At 40.3% G+C, this 24,402-nt stretch overlaps 1 protein-coding gene across 2 annotated transcripts in view; it reads right to left on the bottom strand.

Annotated features, from left to right (window-relative positions):
- Positions 1 to 24,402, bottom strand: part of MPPED2 (metallophosphoesterase domain containing 2) — a 181,777-nt gene that overhangs the window by 67,583 nt on the left and 89,792 nt on the right. For both annotated transcript variants that reach the window (XM_060157737.1, XM_060157738.1), the window contains one exon: positions 17,125 to 17,350. In XM_060157737.1, the coding sequence (XP_060013720.1) occupies positions 17,125 to 17,350 (226 nt within the window). The remainder of the gene's footprint in view (positions 1 to 17,124; positions 17,351 to 24,402) is intronic.

Below are 24,402 nucleotides of genomic sequence, written 5' to 3'. Positions count from 1 at the left end.
CAGTATAATATCTATTTTGTATTTATTTTTGTATATGGTGTGAGGTATGAGTCCAGGTTTTCCATATGACATTTATTTGTCCAAGTTGATTGAAGACTACTGTTTCCCCTTTAAATTGCCTTGGCACTGTGTCAAAACTCATTTGACCATATATGTGTGAGTCTGTTTCCAGACTCCTTTTTCTCTTCCATTGATCTATATGTCTATTTTTCACCATTATCACAGTGTTTTGATTATTAAAAGATTTATAGTAAGTCTGGATATCAGATAATATAAGTCCACCAACTTTTATTTTTTAATTACTTTTGGCTATCCTAGATCTTCTTTTTTCATTTTCAAAAAAATATTAGGATCAACTTGTTTATTTCCAAAAATCAAAAGTCTGCTGAGATTTTCACTCAGCTGGTAGACTAAGTTGCACCTACAGATTAATTGGGGGAGGACTGAACAGTCTACAAACACAGTATATCTTCACTTGTTTAAGTCTTCTTTAATCCTTTCAGCAATATTGTTTAATTTTCAGTGAAAAGATACTCCAGATCTTCTGTTATATTTACCCTTGCCATTTTATGGTTTTGGTACTATTGTAATTAACATTTAAAAAAATTTCATTTTCAATTTTATGTTGCTAGTATATAAATAAGCAGTTGCTTTTTATATACTAGCCCTTTATCCTGTAACCTTGCTAAATTTACTTATTACTTCTTGATTCTTAGCGATTCCTTAGAATTTTCTAAATTAACAACCATGTCACATGCAAAAAAGAGACAATTCTACTTTTTCCTTTACAGTCTTCATTCCTTTTATTTGTGCTTTATTATACGGTTCAGGGCCTCCAAAAATTGGTGACTAGAAGTGTGAGTCCAAGAACCCTTACATTTTCCTGATCTTAGTTTGAAAGCATTCAATATTTACCAGGAACTCTGATGCTAACAGTACGTTGTGACCCTGTATCAGATGAAATTCCTTTCTACTCCTAGTTGCTGAGAGTTTTTATGAATGAATGTTGAAATTAGTCAAACGCTTTTCCTGTATCTATTTGAGAAGACAAAATTCAAATTAACGTATACCTGGAGAAGGAAGGCGTAACAGTAAGAGAGGGGAAAGCACAAAGACAAACACAAATTATTATCAGTAGTCTAGTTCTCTGGCTGTGTAGTGTGGGCCAATGGATGTTCACTACATTATTCATAAATGGATAAATAACACGATAATAATAAGGGATATGCACAGGCCCATGATAACAGTTTGTCATGAACTAAGGACTCTGATAAATTTAATCTTGTCCATCTAAAAACAAACTTTACAGAGTCCTCATCTTGATCCTAGATTCCTGAAAAGTCTCTATACCAACAAGATTCCGAGAAGCTCTGGTCACAGGGTCTATGAAATGGCTTAGGATTTATGAGATTCATTTATAGGTAAAATTTATGGACTATTCGAATTTAGGCACATCTTAGACACATGGTTAATAATGAGAAAATCCCCTAAATAATGCTGTCATTTTGAATGAGGAGGATAAAAAGACAAAACCATGCATGTGTGGATTGTTTCTTTGTTCACAACACATACAGGCTGTTTGACCGAGACAGGAAAAGTTCCTGAGGGTCAAGGAATAAGAAGAGAGACTGAAGGTAAGAATGCAGAGGATTCTTAAAATGGAGAAAACTTCAGCTTGCATGCCTGAAAGCATACCCACATGTCAAGGACTGTGGGACATTTTCCCAGAGGGGACTGAACAAGAAGCCTCTCTGGTCTTAGTATCTAGCCGAGGCTGAATGGAACACCAGGGAATATGCTGGAGGGAGGGGAGCCACTGGCCAAAGGGGTGGAAAAAGTGATGCAATCAGAGAGCTCCTGCCCATCTCTAATTTTATGACTCTCCGTAAAAAGGAAGGAGAATTCAAACCACTTCAAAATAAGATCACTGGAGACCTGGCTTGGAAGACTGGATCTGATGAGAAAGAAGTTTATACGGATTTATTTTCCTAGTTGATAGTCACAGACCATGCCAAAAGACACCACCACCTGACTACTGCTTTATAGCAACTATAGGGTAAAATTTTTTTTTTTTTTTTTGCGGTACACGGGCCTCTCTGTTGTGGCCTCTGCTCCGGACGCGCAGGCTCAGCGGCCATGGCTCACGGGCCCAGCCGCTCCGCGGCATGTGGGATCTTCCTGGACCGGGGCTCGAACCCATGTCCCCTGCATCTGCAGGTGGACTCTCAACCACTGCGCCACCAGGGAAGCCCAGGGTAAACTTTTAAACTAATGCAGAATAATTTCTCTGGGATTTGGGAACAGCAGGCGGAGAATCTAAACTATGTCACTGAGAAATAAAGGCTTTCCTTCCCGACAACCTAAAGCTTGACAAATCATGCCAACGTTTTATTTCTCAGGATGTTTAAAAGAGCACAACAAATAGAAAGCTCTCCGCCACCTCCTTGCTAACTGGTTTGATTTTTAAGGAGAGTGCACTCCCAGAGACAAACCTCTAAAGAAAGGTTTAGATTTCCTTTTCTTTTTTGATGCCATTAATAATAAATTGTATGGGTTTTCCTTCCCCAAGGGGAAAAAAAATTTGTTGCTTTTCACATAAAAACACATTTAAAAATTATGCCTTTTAAAAGAAGATTTAAAAAAAAAAAAGGACAGACATTTGCTAATTGCTCTAAAATTCAAATCTCCAATCAAACTGAACACTCCCATGGGTGTGAGGAAATAGGGCCTCTTTGGGGGAATGTAATCCTAATTATGCGGCATGAGGCACCCAAGTTTATGTCAGGGGCAGATTCTGATAAGATATGCACCAAAGGAATCAGGTCTGGACTGTTTCAATGGGAGAGTGTTGGTGTAATGTTGGTATTTAGCTGTGATCTAGAGGCCAGCAAAGGTCAGGTTGGACAAAGCAGAGCCTAATGAAGCTGCTAGTGTCTGGGGTGAAAGAGCCACAAAGCCTTTCAAATTAGCAGCTGAATCCTGACACTCATTAGTGATTATATGTGTGATGGCTGCAACTTAAGTCCCAACCAGTAAAACAGCCTAGACACCCAGTATACACGAAGGAAATAAAGTATGTGCAAAAATAAAGAACCAGAACCTTTCAAATGTTTTCCCTTTGGCATGTTTTTCTTTTCCTTTCCTTTCTTTTTTTATATTAATGACAGAACTGCAGTGTGCTTACCTTCCAATTTGGCACTAAAATAATTACCACCGCGACTAAAATGAGACTTCATTTTTTTTAATCAAGGAAGGTCTAGTCAGAAATTGCTTCTGCTAAGTTCCGTACAAGACATAATATACTCTTGGTAACTCACAAAACCAATAAATCAAGCTGAAGCACTTATTAAAGTATCTTACAGCACTAAATTTATCACTGATGACAAATTTAATTTGGGACTCTGACAGTTTGCTCCTTGCATATACTTCAACAGATTTCTTTATTATTATTTTTTTAGAGAGGGCATTATTTCACAAGTAATGAAGGCTGAAATTCACTAGAAATGTTTAGAGATGTAAAAGATGACTTCCAGTAGGAAACTGTTTTTCTCCAATAGCATCGCCGTCCCTGGGAAAAGTTACACATTAAAATTCTTTTCCAGCAATCTTCTCCTTCGCACATTAGAGTTAGCAGAATTTTTTAAATGGTGATAACGAGCATTTTACAAAGCAATTTATCATCATCACTCAGCTCACCCACACTCTATCTTCCACAGTTAGGTCAATGCTTGTCCCTTGATAAAGAAGATAACAAAATTGAGATACAGAGTTTCCCCCTACCTAACAGGTAGAATAATTTTAATCTGTGCCAAGGTCCTTCAGCACAAGGGAGGGTGGGAAGAAAAGAGCAAAGGAAACTCACAAAATCGTATCGGGTCTTCTTATAATCCCTCAATATTGTGGCGAAAAGGATGCTGTTCCCACTATAAGTTATCAAAAGAAAATTACACATAAATACACATAAAATTATTATTAATAGGCAACCTTTGCTGCACACCATACTTCTTGACTGCATAATATATATAATGCTCTATTTTCTGTTCCAGTCAACTGCACTCTGCAGTGTATCCTACAACACAACCAAGCTACACAAGTTATATTTTCTGTAAACTTTTCCTCTTCCTAAAACACATCTCTACAATTCTACATTAGCATTTTCTTGTTGTCTTTTCAAATGGTATTTTCTCTCTTGACAATGCAATCAGCATATAAAAACCAAATTTCACTGCCTGGTCCCATTTAAGGCAAACCGAGCTGCCTGAACCACAGCCTGACAAGGAGAACACATTAAGCTCTGGAACAAAAGCGTCCAAGTCGACCTGTTTTGCAGGCTGATTAATAGAAACAAGCTCCAAGGACTAATCACAAGTCGAGCCCTGTTTTGCAGATTAATAGAACAAAGACACACGAGAGGAAGGGAGGGCACAGCACCGGAATACAAATAAGCAAAGGTAGGCACCAGGCTTTCCCTGACTGAAGTCGCATCCTGTAAAGCCAGACCCACAGACCCAAGTCACACAGGGGGTGAGTCAAAAATGCAGCACCAAAGAGGGCTGGGTTCCGTCAGTCACCCCAGCACCAAATGAGCCATCTGGGTTCCACCTTCTTTGGGAGAGACTGATTTAAAAGAGGAAACAAAAATTTTCAGCGGAATGAAGCAAGCTCTGGTGCTTTCCCGAATCTTTCCATTTCAGCAGGGCACACACAGAACTTGTTGATGAGGACAGACACCCCCCCCCCATCTTTGGCAATGGCCTGTGACACAGGTAATCCCTGAAGTGTGAGCATATGTGCAGGCCCACAACTCTGCAAGAACTAGATACACAATGACGGCACAAAGTTAGAAAAAATGAGAGTCAATGTCCAAATTACCCCTAGCATACATCTTACAGCTAGAGAATGTGGTCTTTTCTTCTGACTGTAAAAATAAAACTTACCCACTGCAAGAACACATAAAAGTCCCAGACAAGTAGAATGAAAGAGAGAACAATTCATAAGAGAAAACCATTGTTATACTTGTGGTGTATTACCTTTCGGGTTTCATTTTCTCTATATATGTATATACATTTTTCTGTGATGCTATTGATACCTCTGTATATTTTTGGTGGGAATTTAGCTTGTGAAAAGCTTACTGCTACATGTAACAAGAAAAACATACCATTGCTTTCTGATGTCTGATGCTAATTCTTGAATGACCAAAACCAGGTGAATGGATGAATTTTCACTGGAATGGTAAAGTTTTTATTCATGTGAGTGTCCGATTAACTGAAGAGAGTTTACACAGCTTGGAAAACACAATCTTTAGGAATTGAGATGTCTACTTTTTGCATGATTTCTACCCTTGGTATTCTGCAATAGCTATTTTCCTTTCACCTTTTTTTTTGTTGTTGTTCTGTTCTTACTTGTAGAAAACCCAGAAAGACAAGTTTTTTTGGTCTTATTCACAAGAAGAGTTATTTGAGTCAATGGACAAAGAAAATGGCTTTTCTCTGGCATATTTGTATTCTGCTCTATCAGTAATCCAATGATTCTGTTTATTGCAACAATCAACAAAGTAAGAACACATTTATAATGAAAATCATAAGTATCAACAGTTACAAAACCTCAGAACTGACTTTAGCATATGGTTAAGCCTGTGGTTTACAGGCCAGCCAAACTTCAAAATTTCCAACGAAGTGATCCTGTTTCTCTCAGGCTTTTCAGAACAGAGTTCAAACTCTACAGAGGCAATTTCTATAACAAATAACCTTAAAAACCGATACCCTCCTTAATATCAGATTTTCCCTTTAAGAGTAGTACTGAATGGCACATATGGTGTGTTTGAACGTAGGCAGGCCCTTCAATACCCTGAAAATTCCCTCACCTCTCCTGGGCCTGCCTCTGAAGCTGCTCTGTAAGCCAGCAAACCATGCAGAATTCGCCTCTGGTAAGAGCTATTTAAAAGCACAAAGGTCAGGGCCAGCATTATATGTACACACTTAGGTATCCCGTTTTTCATATTCATTCCGCAGGACCTACAGGTAAGTACTTCCCTGTACAGAATTACTACATCTTTTTAAGGGAGAAGCTGAATTTAGGTAAGAAAAATAACTAGTCTTCGCTGTTTCATCTGAAAAATAGGGAAGCATTAAAAAATGTTTAGTAACAGAGGCATCGTAAACACAGCCTAAAATCCTCATTCTCAAGTGCTTTTTACATATTAATATATTTAAATATAAAAGCAAAACTCACGAATTTGAGTTGAATTTCTTAAACAAATGTCCTTTCCACAATTTCTCCCCTTAAGTCATAACACCCAAGGAAAGAAAAAAAAAAAGTGGGGAGGTGGCTAATAATAGCCCAACAGCCTGTTTCCAACTAGTTTTTCCATCAACCATTTCTGATTAGGTTTTAGTCTAGCAGCTTTTATTTCGTTCTGAAAAGATCAAAGCAAGAAGGTTTTTTCTATTAATTCTTGATTGAAAATGAAAATAGAGGCCCCAGTTATGGCCTAGTGATTTGAGGGGTTGGACTTTTAAATCAATAAGACAATAAAAACTTTTTTTTTCCCTAGTTTCTGTTTTTGATAATCCTATTTCTGGAATTATGATGCTTTAAGCTACTTCCCATCGCTTATGGAGTCTTGTGTGGCACGGAAAGTCAGCATACCTTACTGGATTTAGAATTTAAATTGATATGTCCCGTCATTTCATTGCATAAAGTAGCTTGAAATGTAGTGAGAGAAAGTCATCTCCAGTTATAGAGCCAGGCAGGCATCAGAGGCACTTAGTTTTATATGCCATCATTTTGTACATCATATGTAAAAGAAGTTCATAACAAATTTTAGGAGAAGGTGGAAAATCAGTGTGTCAGCTCTGACCTCTTTTTTTTCCTTTACACACATAGCATTGGTTTTACTTAGTCTTCAATGTTGATTTACTGTAGGTTCTATGAAATTTTAGCACTGTTTTTTAAATAAATTAAATTTTTAAAAAAACATCTTTATTGGAGTATAATTGCTTTATAATAGTGTGTTAGTTTCTGCTTTATAACCAAGTGAATCAGCTATACATATACATATATCCCCAGATCTCCTCCCTCTTGGGTCTCCCTCCCACCCTCCCTATCTCACCCCTCTAGGTGGTCACAAAGCACCGAGCTGATCTCCCTGTTAGCACTGCTTTTTTAAAAAAATGTGATCCATCCTAAACCTACCATGCCAGACATTAGGTTTTATATACCAGGTGCTTTTCTTCATTTATTTTTCATTTTTTGCTGCACATTTCATACTTGGACATTGTTAGTAACGGTAATCGTATTTACACTTTAACCTAGCTGATCTTTTCTAATATTTGTGCAAAACAATCTTCCTATATCCTCTCCTGAATTAAAGCAGATTTTCAAACTCATTTTTTCTGCTCTTCACAGAATGCAGACACATTCTGCTAATCCAAAAGCTTTCTGATTTGCCACTAACTTCCTGTTTGAGCAGCCCTCACGGAACATTCCACTTTCAATTTATAGTTCCCATCCAAGATTACCTTTATTTTTTTCCTGGGTGAGAACCAGTACCAAGCGTTACTCATACATTTAAAATGATGCTCCATGTAAGTGACCTTAAAATGCCCCATATGTCTTCATTTAACAGACATCTATTCACTCTTCCACGTCCTTTGACCACATGCTGCCGATATATGGGGTTCCTTTCCTAAATGGTTTCCACTTATCCAGATCATTAGCAACTTGCTGTGCAATGAAACCATACAATGTTTGCTTTTAAAAATTCTTTTCTCTCCCCACCTCCCTCACATACACACACACACACACATAGGGGTAACTATTTTCCTAGACTAAGTTTTTTATTCACCTCCTTTCTGTCCCTTTTTGCTTCTCCCCTTCCACCCTGATATACCACCATAAAAAAAGACAAGAAAACAGACAGACAAACAAACAAAAAGAGCCATCACAAAACTATATAACTATTACTTTCCAGGGAAGAAAATAATATTTATTGAGCATTTACTGAGTGCCAGGAACTTAACATACATGATCGCATTTTAATCCCACGAAACATACACAGAGCAGTGAAAAAATTAAGGCTTTGAGGTTAGACTTCCAGTTCTGCTACTTAGGAAATGAGTGTCCTTGTGTAGTTGTTTAACTTCTCTATTTTCATCATAAAACTTCAATTTTATCATCTCCCAAATGGGGGAAGTATTACTTTCTTTACAGGGTGGCTGTGAGGCTTAAAAACTATTTTACGTAAAATACCTGTATGTGGGTGATGCTTAAGGAATAGTAGTTGTTATTCTTTGTATACCCATTTCACAGATGAAACTGTGGCTCAGAGATGAAACAACTTGCTTAAGAAGGTAAATGAGTTCTAAATGATAAAAATGAGACGCAAGCTCACTGGGGACAGCTGCTTCTAAAGGCTAAAGCCTGCGGCCTCTATACACACACTGCTTCCCCCGACAGTAGGTAGAACAGGGCTGCAGCTGTTTAAGCTATGTCCAGCCCGAGGACCAGACCTTTCAGGGGGTGTCTCCCTGCTGGGGAGGCCCAGCCAGAAGTTTGTTAACCTGAGGAACTGATGTTTTAAGGAAAGAGGGAATCAGCAAGAAGAGCTCAGCCAGTTTCAACAAACCCTTCACTGTCAGAGGGAGGTCCCTGAGCACAGCATGTTTTAGTCCTGTCTCCCAACAAGCCCCCCACGGGCATACAGGTGACTCTCTGGGAAGCTGAGTGACATCCTCTGATGGCCCTCTTACAGAGCAGCCTAGAAGGGCCCAGGGCCTTTCCCCTGTCGAGCGCAGAACACAGCACGGCTTTGATCACCGTGACTCTGTTGTGAAACAACTCTGGCAGCAGGCAGACTCACCAAAAAGGGCAAAGGGGCGACCTGAGGCCACGCAGGTGAGTTTCCCGGCAAAAACGGAGCACTAGGTAGAAGTGGCAACCTCCAAGCTGTGGGCTCCGAAGCCCATTCACCCTCACTACGGATCATCAGGAGGATTCAAGGAGCCTACCTGTGTAGTTACCTGGACTTCCTTGTGAGCACACCTGAGCTATAGGGTAAATGTATGCAGGAAGGCAGAGCAGCAGCAGTGCCTGGAACCCGGCAAATATGGGTCACAACTGTCAAAGGGACGCCAGTGGGCTCACCACCTGGTAACATCTGCAGAAATTCACATTACACTTACAATTCAAAGGATTAAATAAGAAATACATGTTTGCCAAATAGCTTGAAAATAAATGGTACAGAATCTGTATGGCTTTAATTCAACTCAAAGAATTCAACCATTGAGAACTCAACCATTGAGAAAAGAGAATACTACATGTTTAATAACTGGTTTCTAACGTCCGAAGGACATTCTGAGGGCCCACTCGGTTTAGCTTCCAACCAAACTCACACTTTACACTGGCTGCTTTTACTGTAGCTTGAAGACGTAGTCTCCAAATCTAACAGAAATTTCTGTATCTACTCAGAGCATGGGGACAAGGCAAATGAGGTACAGAAATGACAATTAAGAGTCTAAAAATACCGTTTGAGCCTTTCTTTGAAAATTCTCGCTGCCTTCTAGGTAGGTCTGTCCCGCTGCTCCCTGACCATGCTCACCTGGAGAGATGCCGTGCACTCTATCTTTCCGAATGTTCGGGAAGGATCTAGACATGTTCATGAAGAGCTCAGGGACGTAGGTTAGTGCTTTGTTTGGTTCCACTTTGCTCTACCAACTCTAGCTGTCCTTGCAGATTCATGGCTATGCTCGATCTTGTCTTGGAAATGTTTTTTCTTTGCAACTGGGTGTCTCATAGGTGTGGGCCTTCAGTCAGGCAGCCACAGACACATCTTTACCACTACCACCCTCATTCATTCATTCAGCAGAAACAGACTGAGCACCCACTGTGTGCCAGGCCCTGGGCTGGCCTAGGGTATGCATGGAGAACAAAGCTGACAGGGTCCCCGCCCTTGTGGAGCTTAGAGCCACTGTATCCTCTCCTTCCCTCCCCCAGCAGCAACTCTGGGTTAAAAAGGAACCTGTCAGTGTAACATGAGAAAATGAAAGAACACCCAGCAGCGAGCCGGCAGGGTCTCATCGTGGAAGTCCAGGTCTGCCTGCAGCATGGTGTGTGGGACCACACCAGCCCGACTTCCGTGGGGAAGCACGGTCAGCACTTCCTTCTCGGTGCACGTGCCGGGGCTGCCGTGTCTCTCAACTGTTCCGTGGTGCTTCAGAGGGAAATAGCCATGTACACCCGATACTTGCCCCTCTAACGTGTGTGCAGAGGAAACGGAAGTTGTCGCCATGGAACAGAAACACCAGAGGAGCTGATCCATGTCTTATGACGCACAGGTATAGATCCTCATTTTTTAAACCCTAGGCTCTGGAGCACACCGTGCAGAAGATCATTCTTTTGTTCTGTCCCCCCAACATCCCATTGTCCCCCCGCTTCAAGCACCCCATCACTGAAGCCTGAGAGCTCCTGAGAGGACTGGCCTGGATTTCTGTGTGTCCTTTTTGCAACTAGATGGGAACAGCCAAGGCTTCTAAGTGGCCACTTCCTGAGTTGCCTCAGGTCAAGGAGTAGAGTGACATGTGCGGTTACTAGGATATCCCAGCTCAGCCTCAAGAGCTCAGCAAAGGAAGGCGGGATTCTAGTCCTATTTCTCCCCAAACTAACTTTGGGCAAGTCGCCTTTTCTGCCAAAACTCGACCTTGGTTTCTTCTGTCAATAGGAGGCAACACCAGGCAGCACTGTCACGACGTACAAGCACTTGTAAATGCTGGCTAGTATTAATAATTATTATGAATACATGCCCTTTGCCTTTGAATTGTTTAGAATTGGTTTTAAGTTTTAATTATTTAGAATTGTTGTGAAGCCCAAAGGAGATAACACATGTACAAGCTCTCTAAGTGAAATATATCATCCAAATAGAAGTTTACTATCGTCGTTTGCTAATTGAGTTGGTCTCTCAGAATGTGCAGGCAAAAATTTAAATTATGCCAATGGCTGATATTAAGCATAACTGAATGCCCAGGAACACTTCTATACCCCCCTCCACATTCGTCTATACGACCATCACCAACACATCAGCTAAAGGCACACGACAAGCAGGCGGAAAGGTATGAGTTGCCTCCAACGTCCTAAACTCCACATAAACCAGCTTTTGCCAAGGTATGTACTGATATGGCTAGCAATGGGAGGTAGGAAGCAGGCGGACAGGGTTTGCTTTCTCCTTTTCCAAATAAACAGCGCGGTTGTTAAACCAGAAATGAAGCTGATCCCGTGCAGCTTTCAGAGCAGTCAGCTGCATTCTGAGGCAGGCGAAAATGTAAACAGAGCCTGTAATTCTAGAGCAGGACAGACCCGCCACAGGTTTCAGAATGGGAGAGTCCGTGGGCCTCACGCCAAGAAAAATGAAACGTTAGCCTGGGCCCTGGAACAGAATCATGTAGAAGGAGAGTGCGTATTTGTTTAACACACACACACACAGACCTGTTTCTGTGCCAATACCTTCCTGAGCCCTCCTGAATAAAAGCTGGAATCCCTGAAATCGTGGCACAGAATCAGTCTTGTTCGTACAGTCCTGTTCTTTAGTGTGAAAGGACTTTCCTGCTGAACGTGGAGATGTTTCTTTCTTTTCTTCTTCTTCTTCCCTTTTTTTCTTTTTGGCCCAAGTTAATTACTAAGTATGACTTGAAAATAAAATAAATGAGCCCATTCCACCCATCCCCAGATCTGAATTCTATCATGAGTTGCCAATTGGTTTTCTCATCCTCTCACTCAGTATCTGCTGTTAATTTTTTCGCTAGTGCAAGAACTTGAAGACTGTCAGCGAAATACATGATGCATTACAAACCTTATAGTTGGAAATAAAAATATCTGACGCTTTCTGACAGGGTAAGCTTACAGAACCATTGTGCTGATCAGAACAAGGAAACGTGAGCAACCTTGTAGCTGTTTGGATGCAAACACAATTATAATGGCTGCAGAGAGTGGAATCAATGCTTAACTCCCACTTTGAAAAACGCTGAGAAAATTACATCTGAAGGAATGGACAAAGTCAACATGTTGATGATCCCAAATGAGGGGGAGAGAGGAAGGAAAAAAAAAAATACCCTGCACACACTTCCTTTGAAAATGCAGCTCAATGGACTTTCTCTTGCTATTTCAGCCATTTTAGAATTACGCTGCCTAGGCTCGATCTAATTTTCCTGCTGCAGAAGTTAAGGCACTTCCTCTACAATTACTAAATCTGACAAATTACACCTGGGTCTACTCTAACATGAGAAAGTGTGCTCTTTGTTCCTGACCCCTTGGTCAGCGTAGAGATCAAATTCCTGGACATTGGAAAGCCCCGCTCATATTCATTAAAAGTCACAGGAGACTAGCTCTGCGTTTCTGTTCAGGAGGGGAACAAGGTGCACTGCTGAACAATACAACTGCCACGCTCAGGTCGGAGCAAGACAGACTTTTTTTACTTTTTGTGGCTTGGCTGCTGATCCGTTTGCACCTGGATTTTTTTTTCTACATAAGCATCTTAGTAGCCAAAGAGCAACTGAAATCAGAAAAAAGAAGGGGCTAGTCGATTTTTAAATGCCCAGTCCCACGAGTGAGTTTATGGAAATCTACTTGCACTAAAATGCTGGCTACAGATCCAGTAACCAAAAATACAGAGATGATTTCAAAACGCCACCTCCCCTCCACCCTGACCAGACAAGCAGTGAATTAGCACAAATATCAGTGGTTGATATTTGACAGATTAGAATGTTGTCTCCTTTTTCTGACCACAGTCAGCCTTTGGAAAAGACATTTTTGGGATCGAAAGCTGAAAGTGATCACGAAGGGAGATCAGGAAGCACCTCGGTGGCAAAAAATCAACACAAGGGATACAAGAAATCCACGAGCTGTGCTGCTATGAGAGCGAAGTCCTGGGCAGATCTAACTGCTAGGCCACACAAGACCCTCTTCTGTCCCCCAGAGAGGGAGGGAAAAGTGTAATAGGAGAAGTTAAGAAAAACTGTGACTGAACTGTTAGTCCCATGACAATACATCACGCCTGACTCCTTTCTTCACGATTCTTGGAAGAATGAGGTGCCGAAGGAATACATACAGAAGCCACAGAACCGGGTGGAAGGCCTCCTGAGGCCGGGCTGCCCCTTGAGAACGGGTCAACTCTTGCCTTCCTTCCAAGGGAGCACCTTTCTTCCAGGATAAGGCACCCCATTTACAACTTCTTCAGTGTAGACCGTTGGATTTTCCCAGACCCATCAAACCACATCCAAACCCTCTTCTTTGCCGATCTAATTGGCACGACAGTGTGCTCCAATTGCAAACACACGACTGCTTAGGATTGTTGTAAGTTATTTTCCACATACAAATTCCTCCTAAATTGTAAGTTAGGAGACGCTGCGTTAATTCTCTCTGGTCTTTAGGAAGCTTTCAGCGGTGCTACAAGTTATAAACATGTAATGAATATGAGCTAATACACCTTGTTTAGAGTGAAACTGAGTCACAATCCACATTTTGTAAATACAGGAGTTAATAAGCTCTCTCCCTGGTCAGACAGCAATTACTTAAAAAAAAATTTTTTTTTTTGATTGAAGTCTAGCTGATTTACAAAGTTGTGGCAATCTCTGCTGTACAGCAAGGTGACTCAGTGATACACATATAGACGTTCTTCTTTTATATTCTTTTCCATTACGGTTTATCACAGAGATGGTAATTACTTTTGAGAAACCTGTGACAGGATGGAAATCCTTAGTATCAAGGTTCTTATTTTGATTTCTGTTTTTAAATGAAAACCACTAGCAATATCAGTAAATCAGAACTTAATATTCCCTCCAGAAAAGTTACAGGAAAAGCATGGAAATCAAAGTTAAAACCATTCACATTATTTTGGAGTTGGAGTATCTGATGGGTTACTAAGCAGATGTCCACCTATGTGTGAATCTTAGGATGGAAAATCCTTATGTCTCATAGGAGACGAGTAGCAGCTCTAGTATAAATTCCACCCCCCCCAGATTTGCTTCCAGTCAAATTCTTAATAGTGAAAGAAGCTAAAAATTGTACAAGATATTAAAATAATCAAGCATGCCCACAAATATGTATGCTCTTTAAAGATTCTAATTTTGGTGACTATTGAAGTGAGTGGCATCAGAGAGAGAGTGGGGCAGACCTCACTACCCCTGTTTTACAAAATAGAGAAGGGATTTGTTGTGCAATCAGCAGACTGAACTAAGGCTAGAAGCCAGCCCATCTGACTCCTAGTGCAATTGTCTCCATGTGAAGGTGGACAAAGGTACAAAGTACATTGGAAACACCAACCCTGCTACATCAGTAATAGCTAACACTTATCCAGTACTTACTCTATGCCAGGAAGTCTTCTGCATGCATTAACTCACTTATAACAACCATGAGAGAGAAGTAATATTGCTATTTCTCACTTTAGAGATGAGAAAACGGAGGCATGGAGACATTCAGAAAAATGCCCAAGGTCCCAAGGCTGAATAAATAAGTAGTAGAAATGGGAAAATCTGTTCTCCTTGCATAGAAATGCTAACATAGGCATTCCTAAATCAATGTTCAGATTACAGCAGTTCTGAGAATATTATTTTTTTAACTATTTTAATTATTATTTTTAAATATTAATACTAATTTTCATCATAAAAATATGACAAAATTGCAATTTCCTTTTCATCAACCCCTGTATTCTTGGTAAAAAGACAAAGTATCAACAATTCCTATGGGTGAGATAAATTCCATTTAACGATCTCCCTCATTGTAAAAAGAAAGGAAATAGTTCAAACTTTCTAGAAATCCCAATAAACTGTGTGTAAAAAACAACTTCAGGGTAACATTTTAGAAGACTAATGCTGAGTGTTTTCTTGACTTTACCAGTTTCTCCAATATTAAAATAAAACATTTTGAATGAGATCAATCCAGTTCAGACATAAACTTTGTCCGAAGTTTGTACCACCACCAAAACCAAATTACGCCCCATCACTTCCCATGTTGGAACTATTATGTTTTGTTATTTCTTGAGATGCTACACGATCTGCCTCGAAATTCAAAATCACTCCCTCATGCATCACAGCCATAATCTGGTTGAGCTAAACCCTATCCTAAACAGATCTGGACCTGTTCACATAATGGAGGAAGCTTGCTGTCATCACAGCAACGACCATCAATCCAGGGAACCTCTGAAAGTCCTGTCTGTTCAGGAATGGGCTTAAATGTTCTGGGCTCTGAATATTTTTCAAAAATCATCTTAAATCATTGAAAAAATCATCTCAACTCCAAGTAGAGTTTCTCTACCAATTAGAGGTCATTTCTCAACTACCGCATAGTCATTAAGAAGTGAGCCGTGAAGCTGAAAAAGTGCTCTCTCTCCTGCCCTTTACCCAGAAATGCTGATATCGACATCCTACATTACCCCAAGATCAGCTTTCAGATTATTGTTTGAGAGGGCTAATTTCTGCTGTTTGTTCTCTTGCCCTTTACCACCTTGTCCCATATAAAAAGAACTAATTGACGTGCATTCATAAAGCTGGATATAAACACTGCAGATTATAACCACCAATTACCACAGCACTACCACCACCACCACCTCAGGCATACCATGTACCCTGCAGCCAGACTGAAATTAGGATGCTACCACTTAGAATCCGTGTGATTCCTGAGCAGTTACTTAACCTTCCTGTGCCCGAGTTTTCTCATCTCCCAGATGAGAATCACAATAGTGGCTGTCTCTTAAAGGTAGCTTGAAGAAAATGAGATAATAGGTATAAAGGACCTTGTGCCTGACATTTGGTTAAGTACTCAATTAAGAGTTCAGAATCACGGTCAGGTTGATTTTAAATGGAAATATACTTCCTGTATCCACTCATCAGTCCTTCTGGACTGATGAAAACCAAATTTGGCTAGAAAACCAAATGACAGGAAATATCTCAACTTTCTCTTTTACAGAAGACAATCCAAACTGTTGAGTGGGGTGGCCAATCTGAATTCACTCTGTCCTTTTCCAGCCTTATCCGCAACTCCTAAGGCAGGACTGGGATACTTTTCCAGGTTAAGTGAGTAAAGGTTAGTTTTCCTGCTCTATATACACACAGGGCTCTCAAAAAGTAAGAAAGCAAATAAAGAAAAATCCAAGACTCCTCTGCTGCTGATCTTCTGATCTAACACTCCCATTTTAGAGATGAAAAAACTGGCTCTAGAGGCTAAGTGACTTGCTCAAGTTCCCATAAATATCTCGTGGCAGAGCTAAGGCCTCAAAAATGGTAATTGTTATTCTAAGCAAATCACCAGGCGCTTTTCTCAATCCATTGCAAGTATCACCTAATTTAATCCGCATAATAACCCTCTAAAAGTAGGTATTATTTTCACTGAGGTTCCTTCTCTATGAATTAACTTCTTCAAATCCAGACAACTGACAACTGATAGAGCCAAGGTCAAAATGTTTCCTTGTCTGGTCCCAAGGAATACACACCTGCTTCGAGTTTTCTAGAGCTGAGAATTTCAGTACTGAGAATTCTAGGACTGAGCTCTCAACCAGTAACTTCCAAACTGTCTGTGCTTCAGTCTTGTGTGGGGAGCTTTAAAAATACAGGTCACTGGGCTCCACCTCAGGAAGGAGAATCAGAGTCTCAGGGGGATATGGCTTCAAAATCTGTATTTCTTCAGAGTTGGTCAGGTGATTCTGATGTGTAGCAAGATTTGAGAAACTCTAATGTAAGCAAGATATTTTATGAGTGCTTCCAATGTAAAACGAGAAGGGAACGAGTCACGTAGGCTGATGGAATGTTCAGAGTGGCTGAATCTGCATGAAGGGTAACACAGTGACCTTCCACCAAATCCTTCCGTGTCCCACAGACACACATGCAGCCCCGGTCACACAAACAGACACGTATCTACCAAAGCCATGCTCCCGTTGACCTTGCCTAAAGAAATCTGCATCACAATGAAAACAACAAGCATCGTGTTTTGCAGCAGTGCCAAAATATGTGTTATGTTCTAAATACAGCCAAAAGGTTTCTCTTCATCTTTATCCTTTTGGTTTAAGGCACCTAAGCCAGAACCATGCTTTCTGAGTGCTGAGCTAAAAAAACAGAGGGGAAGACTGCTGGAATGAACACTTACCAAGGTGCACCGTATATCCTGAATCCCTTCACTGTTACCTCCGAGTCTTGTAAGTAAATACTGTTTGTCAGGAGGGACTGAACGTTGTCAAAGTCCTCTGGTTTCAATTTGGACACAGAGGGGAAACGGTAGTAGTCCTGTTTAACAAGGTCTGCCATGAATTCCTTATCAAATGTCAGTTCATGATTCCCAGCAATCACTATTTTATATTCATAGGGCAGGTTTCCTGAAATAAGAAAAAAAAGCACCAATTAGCATGTACATTTCCCATCACGAAGTACAACTGCAGAGACTGCGTGGTTAGCAGACAGTATCCCCAAATGAAATAGCTCACGCATTCCTTTCTATTTCCATGGGAACCGAAATTTATGACGACTTTTTTATGCTAACAAAAATGACAATAAACGGGAGATAGGAAGCTGCTCAGAAGCTAAAAAGCTACTAAGGAGACATTAAGTTTGCTAGTTTCATTTCCCTTTTCTGTCTGCTACAGAGTCACTGTGATGAATCCACACTGTGACGAATCCATACTTTATAATTATCCAGCAAAAAGTACTTTAATCACGAGCCTTAAAAAGGTCTGGACTTGGATTTGACCCTTAAAAAATAAGCCGACCAACTATTCTTAACAGCTCAGATAACTGCTAAGATTTTTTAGTAGAAGCTTCATACAAAAGACATGGCATAGCCAAGCATTTCACAATTTACATAAATGAAAGGAACTACACAGTACAATTTCATACGGCAAGTTAAAGTTTACCTTTTGGCTTGCGAATAAAAAGAACATTAAGAATGGTCCCCTGATTAGAAGGCTAAATTTCCTCCCATTGGGGTGGGAGAAGAAACTGTAAAGCTTAACCCCCTTTTAATATTTATGGTATGGAAATGTGAGTTCTCCATGTGTGTTTTTTATGCAGAAGTTTCCCGATCAAAATGAGATAATTCTGGGAAGAAGAATGAAAGCTATAAAGGAAAACCCAAACACCAGACTTCTGCATCGATTTATAATGTTTTTATAAAGTACGGACCATACATATTAATAACTCACCGTGATGCTATAAGAACCAAAATCCAAAGGGAGATAGTGCCGGGCAGCTGCCCCCATCCTGAAATTAATGCCTTTTTCTCTTCTTTGTCATTATCCATCCCTCAAGCCTCACCACTGGGCAGCTGCTTGTTTTATTTTATTTCATTTTATTTTGAGGAGGAAAAGGGCGGGACGATGGTGCCTATAATTCCAGCTTCCTGAGACTCCTAGGTCCGATGCAAAATTAATGTTGCCTGCTATTCCAGGAAGAATGAAAGTTACCACTAGCAGGAAATGGGATACATTTGTTGTAAGAATTGGTCCTTACCAGCAAGCCAGAATCAATGATTCAATTAATGGAGCTTATAGTGGGGGAGAGAATTATATTGTTTGGAAGGGAAGGCAAGTTTTGTCATAGGCCCACTTGGATTTCAGCAATGCAAATTGCTGAAAAATTTTTTAAATTATTAAATTTTTAAAATTTAATAAAAGTATTAAAATTGTATATATAGCATGTGGGTTAAGGGGGAGACTTAGGAGAGAGGTGAAAGCAGTCAGAAAACAACACTGCAGAAAGACGAAACCGAAAACATTGTGGCCAAGCATCAATAGATATCCTTGATTATTAGCCCACAATGCTCTGTGAAATGCCTTTGGCCTCAGTTATTTGCAAGGCTACAGTGAAGAGCTCATAGAAAATAGGAAGCCTCTCTTAAATGCATGCAGAGCTTATAATCTGCACTAGCCTAAGGCAATAAGACTGTGATGTATGTTGCAAGCTACTTGGATAGAATGATATTTTGCACAACTCCCTGCACTTAAAATACAGATGAAAGATGTATTAAGAAGGCTGCAAATTCCCGGTACTGCACATGCTGGAAGTTTTTGAGATGCCCCACAGTTTCAACATCATGGCTCTGTGAACACACTGGCCTGATACTGCATCCCCAGACTCACCTGTGCTCCCAAGGCCGGAACGGGCTGAAATGTTTTCCTGGACAGTAATCTGCTCCAAGGCAGGTCCTACCTGCGTGAACCTTTGAGCAACTCTATTTGTACAAGTCATGCTTTAGCTGCTGGTCCTCCTTTAATCATTCATGATGATGGACTCGCTGTAAACCCTGTCTTTATGTACCACTGCTCTTGCAAGAGGCCTTGGCTTCTTGTTTTTTTCCATTTCAGAGATTTGGTTCAGGGATGGAATGGGTGAGACGGGGAAACAAGGTGAAGGAAGTACATTTCTCCCCTTCAGATCAGTTAAGAAGAAAAAAAAAAAAGTAAAACTGCTGCAAAGTAAATCTTTCTCAGGAAGACAGCCTCTTCAGTGTCTTTTAAATCAAATTTTGGAGACTCAGCATAAAGAAGTAGCCACCAAAATGAACAGCCACAGAAAATCGTGATGATATTTACGCATTGCCAACAAACTCAGCTCTTTCTGAGAATCCAATAGTAGTTTCCAAGTTCCGTCCTCTGTTACCTATGTTATGAGATTGTCTGACATTTTTTTTTTGCTGAACTGACCTTTCACCTAATCTGCCAACCTTTGTGTTTTATATGCAAACTGTCCTGTTACTTGATGGCATTTTTGGTTTTTTCCAGACTAGATTAATTTGGAAGGCTCTCTAACTTCTCGTTATTCAAATAGCATTATTTTAAAATTGTCAGACAAAGAGGTGCCTGCCTTTATCCATTTTATTCAGATCAGGCCATCGAAGCTGACCTGCCTGAATAAAAAACCAAGGCCATAGTGCAGTTATTCTAATGTGGAAAAATTCTTGCTTTGAATGACCTAAAGAATTCTACCAACTAACCAGTTCTATCTTTCCTAAGACACGGTATACGTTCTATTAGTAAGATACAAGATTATTTTAGGTGGAATAGAGATGAACTTCTGACAAAATGTCAAGTAGTTTTGTATGTTCTAAAAATGAATATTTGGAAAAATACAACAATGCAAGTAATGATATATGGCTTCATTTTTCACTTCTATTTTCATTTTTCTATTTTCGTATATAAATTAAGAGATGATTCAAAGAAAACTATTGAGCAAATAATAACACAGATAATTCACAGATATGGCAAAGTGATGACTAGCAAGTGAATGAATGTAATTTGGGAAACTAGCCCATCAATCAGTTCAGTTTAGAGCTACTGATCATAAGTAAGACGATAAGCTCTTGGAGGCATCAATTAAGTCTTATTCAAATCTGTATCTCCTACTGTATCTATATCACATAAATAGATGCTCACTTAAAACTAATGGATAATGGAAGTCAGCTGGGTCCTCCCTGCTATTCTACAATTCTAATCACCCTATACTCTTGCCACTGCCTATTCCCTAAGCCGCTATCACAAAACTTTTCCAGGTTCCTCTCTAGGTTCCAGGCTCCTTTTGACTCTGCACTTAGCATACAATACGTCCTCACCTCAAGAGAGACTCTCTTCATTTCCTTCTCTTCACTTTCCGATCACTGTTTACATCTTCTCATCTTTCTAATAATTGGCCTCTTAATCCATTTCCTGCCACTGGCACTTTAATTTTTCAGACAACTCTCTACGATATTTTGGGTGTCTTTATTTCTCCTCCTTAGTGAGTTTATGTTTACCCACCCCAAGAAAATAAAAACAAGCAGCTCTTCACTCACTCACACACACACACACACACACACACACACACACACACACACTCCTCAAATGCAATCCTAAACCATCCCTAACCTTACTTCTTCTTTGAGATGTTTCCTCATTTTATTTCTAAACTTCTGGAAGGAGGATTCTAGAAGCTTGCAGCTGGTATGCCAAATTCAGCCCACAGATGTATTATAGTGGGCCCTCAACTGTGTTTTATTTTATTTTCTTAGTTGAACTAACATTTAGAAATCAGGAAATATCACACCAAAAATTCAGGGTTTCTGGCTTCTTTTGGAAGATAAAAAAATCAGGCGATACTGACCTCAGTCTGCTGCAGACCTCCTCATTCCCTGTTACTTCTCACACCTTGGCCCACTGATCACGACTGTGTTGCCTGATGGGCTACCCTACTATTAGAATCGGCAACTTAGACATAAATGGCTACTCAGAATGTACCCAATGCAATCTGCCTTTGTTTCTGTACTCTTCCAAAAGCTTCCCTGAATGTCAATAAAAACCTCCTAAAAACCAAAGCCAAGCCTTTTTCTCCATCCTCATCTCCATGGATGTCTCCGCAGTGACATCCCTGTCTGACAAAGCATCTCTTCCTGGATTAGTGATGCTGGACTCTGCCTTCTCCCCCTCCCTCTCCGGTATTTCCTTTCCTCTCTTCTTCCTCAACTCCCTTTGCGTCCCACCTCATTCTCAGCTGACCCATTACACTTTCCCTCTTCATCTTTAATTCTATGAATATTATTGAATATTTTCTTACTGCATGTGTCACACTTCTATTCTCTGAAATTTAATTTTCAAATTTTTAAATTTTATTACAACTTAAACTGTGGAGGCAGCAAGAGGGTAAGAGTGGGGCCTCTGCAGGCTTCATGACATGTTAGCTGTATGACCTTGGACAGAGCCCTTATGTTCTCTATGGTGTGTTAGCAACACGGGGATAATAACTGCATCCACCTCATAGGTTGTGTTCAAGATAAAATGACATAAAGCTTCCAAAGCACATGTGTGGTATGGAGTAAATAATCAGCGCACTTTATTATTTTACTCCATTTTTTTAGTTTTACCCTTTGCATGTGACTTGTCTCCTCCTAGACTGTAAGGTCCTTGTAGGCATGGATTGTGGCTTGTGGTTCCTTGTTTGGCCCAAAGTTCCCAGTTCAATACCTTCCCATATGGCAGGCACACAATAAGTATCTGTTGAAGGAATGAATGAACCTCTGCAAGACTTACCAGGAACTTCCTAAAAAGAATTCCAGGAATGGGTTTGTCATCTTGAGCTATATGACAAGGCTTAAACCAGTACTGGGTTGTCCTCCAAGTTTAAGCCCTCCTGAATCGCTAGTTCAATTAAAAACAAACAAACACAGTTGGGGGCCAATTCTAATACATCTAATTTGGCCTACCAGCTGCAAGCTTCTGGAATTCTCTTTCCAGAACTTTAGCAGTGATATGAGGAAGCATCTCCAATCCAGTCTAGCCAAATCCTCTCCAATACACTGTTTTTAAACTGCAGTTTCTTCAAATACAAATGGGGCGAAAATAAAAATACTACCCCTAGGGTTTGATGCACATTAAACAATATACTGCATGTAAAGGTTTGCACAGTTTCTCACACTTTATCATCATTCAATAGATATTAGCTGTGTTATAATAATTATTATAATGATTGCCCTTCCCAGTTGCCAACCAAGAAAATATTAGTTTATCCACAAATTGGATCACACCCTGGTCACATTGCACAATGTCATTGCCTTCAAAGAAAAACATGTGGGGATAAAAGAAAACTTTGATTTTCCAAAGGCAGAAACTGGCATGGTCCAATGTATCCTTCAAATTAACAAAAACATTACCAGGGTCATTAAGATATCTGGATCTGAGGTGATGGTGGGTGGACCTACGAGGCCTTCAACCTATACACAATGCAAACCTAGCTGCCTCTGTCGAGATGCTTCTAACCTTGAAAATGTGTGCCCTCAACATATCACTGCTTTCCTCCTTCTAACATCCAGTTACCCATCTCTTCTAACATTTACTGATTGCCAAAAAATGGGCCAGGATCGGCCCCTCATTCACAAATGAATAGTGTAACCTGTGATAAGTAACGCCCAGATTCTATTTCTCTCAAGAGTGACTACTCATTTGGAATACCCCTAATATCTTCATAGAATCAGATGAAGGTACTCTTCGATGAGTATATAGAGAGGAACAGAAAAAGAAAAACTAAGATCTTTGGCTATGCACATGTCTGATAAAGCTGTGACAACTTTAAAGCAGACACACAGCGGATTGTGTCAAGGTCAGCCTCCCTTCCTTCCCAAACTCTGGACATTTAATGTGTCACTTAAAGCGGCTCCCATGTTTCACACCCTGAGTGATTTGAAAGCTGTGCTCTGTAACCCTCCCCGGGGCTGGAGCAGGGCGATGTGAGGAAAGAGACAGGGGGGAGGGGAGGGGCCTGCTCCCATGTTCACCATAGCAGCACTGCTTTCCTTTATTTTACGATTTGGGGAAAGATTTGATTCGAAGAAAGTTAGCCCTGACTTAAAAATATTAAAAAGAAACATCACTGATGTATCCAATTCAATTTTACTAATGAAGAGAGTGAGTGCCAGAGAGGTGCTGTCACTTGCTAAGAAAAGTCACAAGTCAAGCTGGTGGCAAAAGTGGGACAAGAAAAGCTCTTTGCCTCCCCTGCTAGTATTCTGTCAGGTGAGCCCAAATCTTTTTTTTTTTGGACACATGATTTATTTATTTATTTATTTTTAACATCAGTATTGGAGTATAACTGCTTTACAATGGCGTGTTAATTTCTGCTGTATAACCAAGTGAATCAGCTATACATATACATATATCCCCAGATCTCTTCCCTCTTACGTCTCCCTCCCACCCTCCCTATCCCACCCCTCTAAGTGGAGGTGAGCCCAAATTTTTAACAGCCTCATGGACTTTGGCTTAAGACCTATCTCTTACATGAGTCCTCCTCATACCACAGATGCTGGCTCAAGTTAGGCATTCCCCAAATGTTACTGCAGCTATGGGTGCAGAAGCTGCACTATAGCTCCCAGAAGAATCTGGGAGCCTACCCAAGGAAGGGAAGGTTACAGACTTGAGAAGAAGGGAAAAAAGCTCCTTTGTCCATTGTCACGCAGAGTCCCAGAATTTAAAAACTTGTTGACTGTATTATGAGAAATAAGATGAGGCTTTGACAGTAGAATAGAAGTCCAAGGTAATAAACTAAAATGTCTACAGGGACCAGAGAAATAAGACAAAAATGTGAACTGAACTAGGTAGAAGTAAGAGAGAGTGGTGAGGACTAGGGCATGTGTGCATCAGCATTTTACAATAAACATATAGAAGCGCTCCTCTGGCCAAACACGATTCCTTGCTACCTTGCCCCGCACCCACCAATAAAAGTAATGTTCATCAAAATTATCACACAACTGCAACCTATTTTTAAAAATCATTATAGAATGTATTCCTCTCGAAAACTCAAGTTCATGTCAGATCAGAATCCAAGGTCATTCCAGAATACTTTCTTTTCCTGGGAATCTGCCTGCCACCTACTAGGAGTTGGCTCCTGCCCCACACTCTTCATTCGTCATGAA

This window comes from Lagenorhynchus albirostris, chromosome 9 (assembly GCF_949774975.1).
Source record: "Lagenorhynchus albirostris chromosome 9, mLagAlb1.1, whole genome shotgun sequence".
NCBI lineage: Eukaryota > Metazoa > Chordata > Mammalia > Artiodactyla > Delphinidae > Lagenorhynchus > Lagenorhynchus albirostris.
This window is presented reverse-complemented; position numbering and strand designations above follow the sequence as displayed.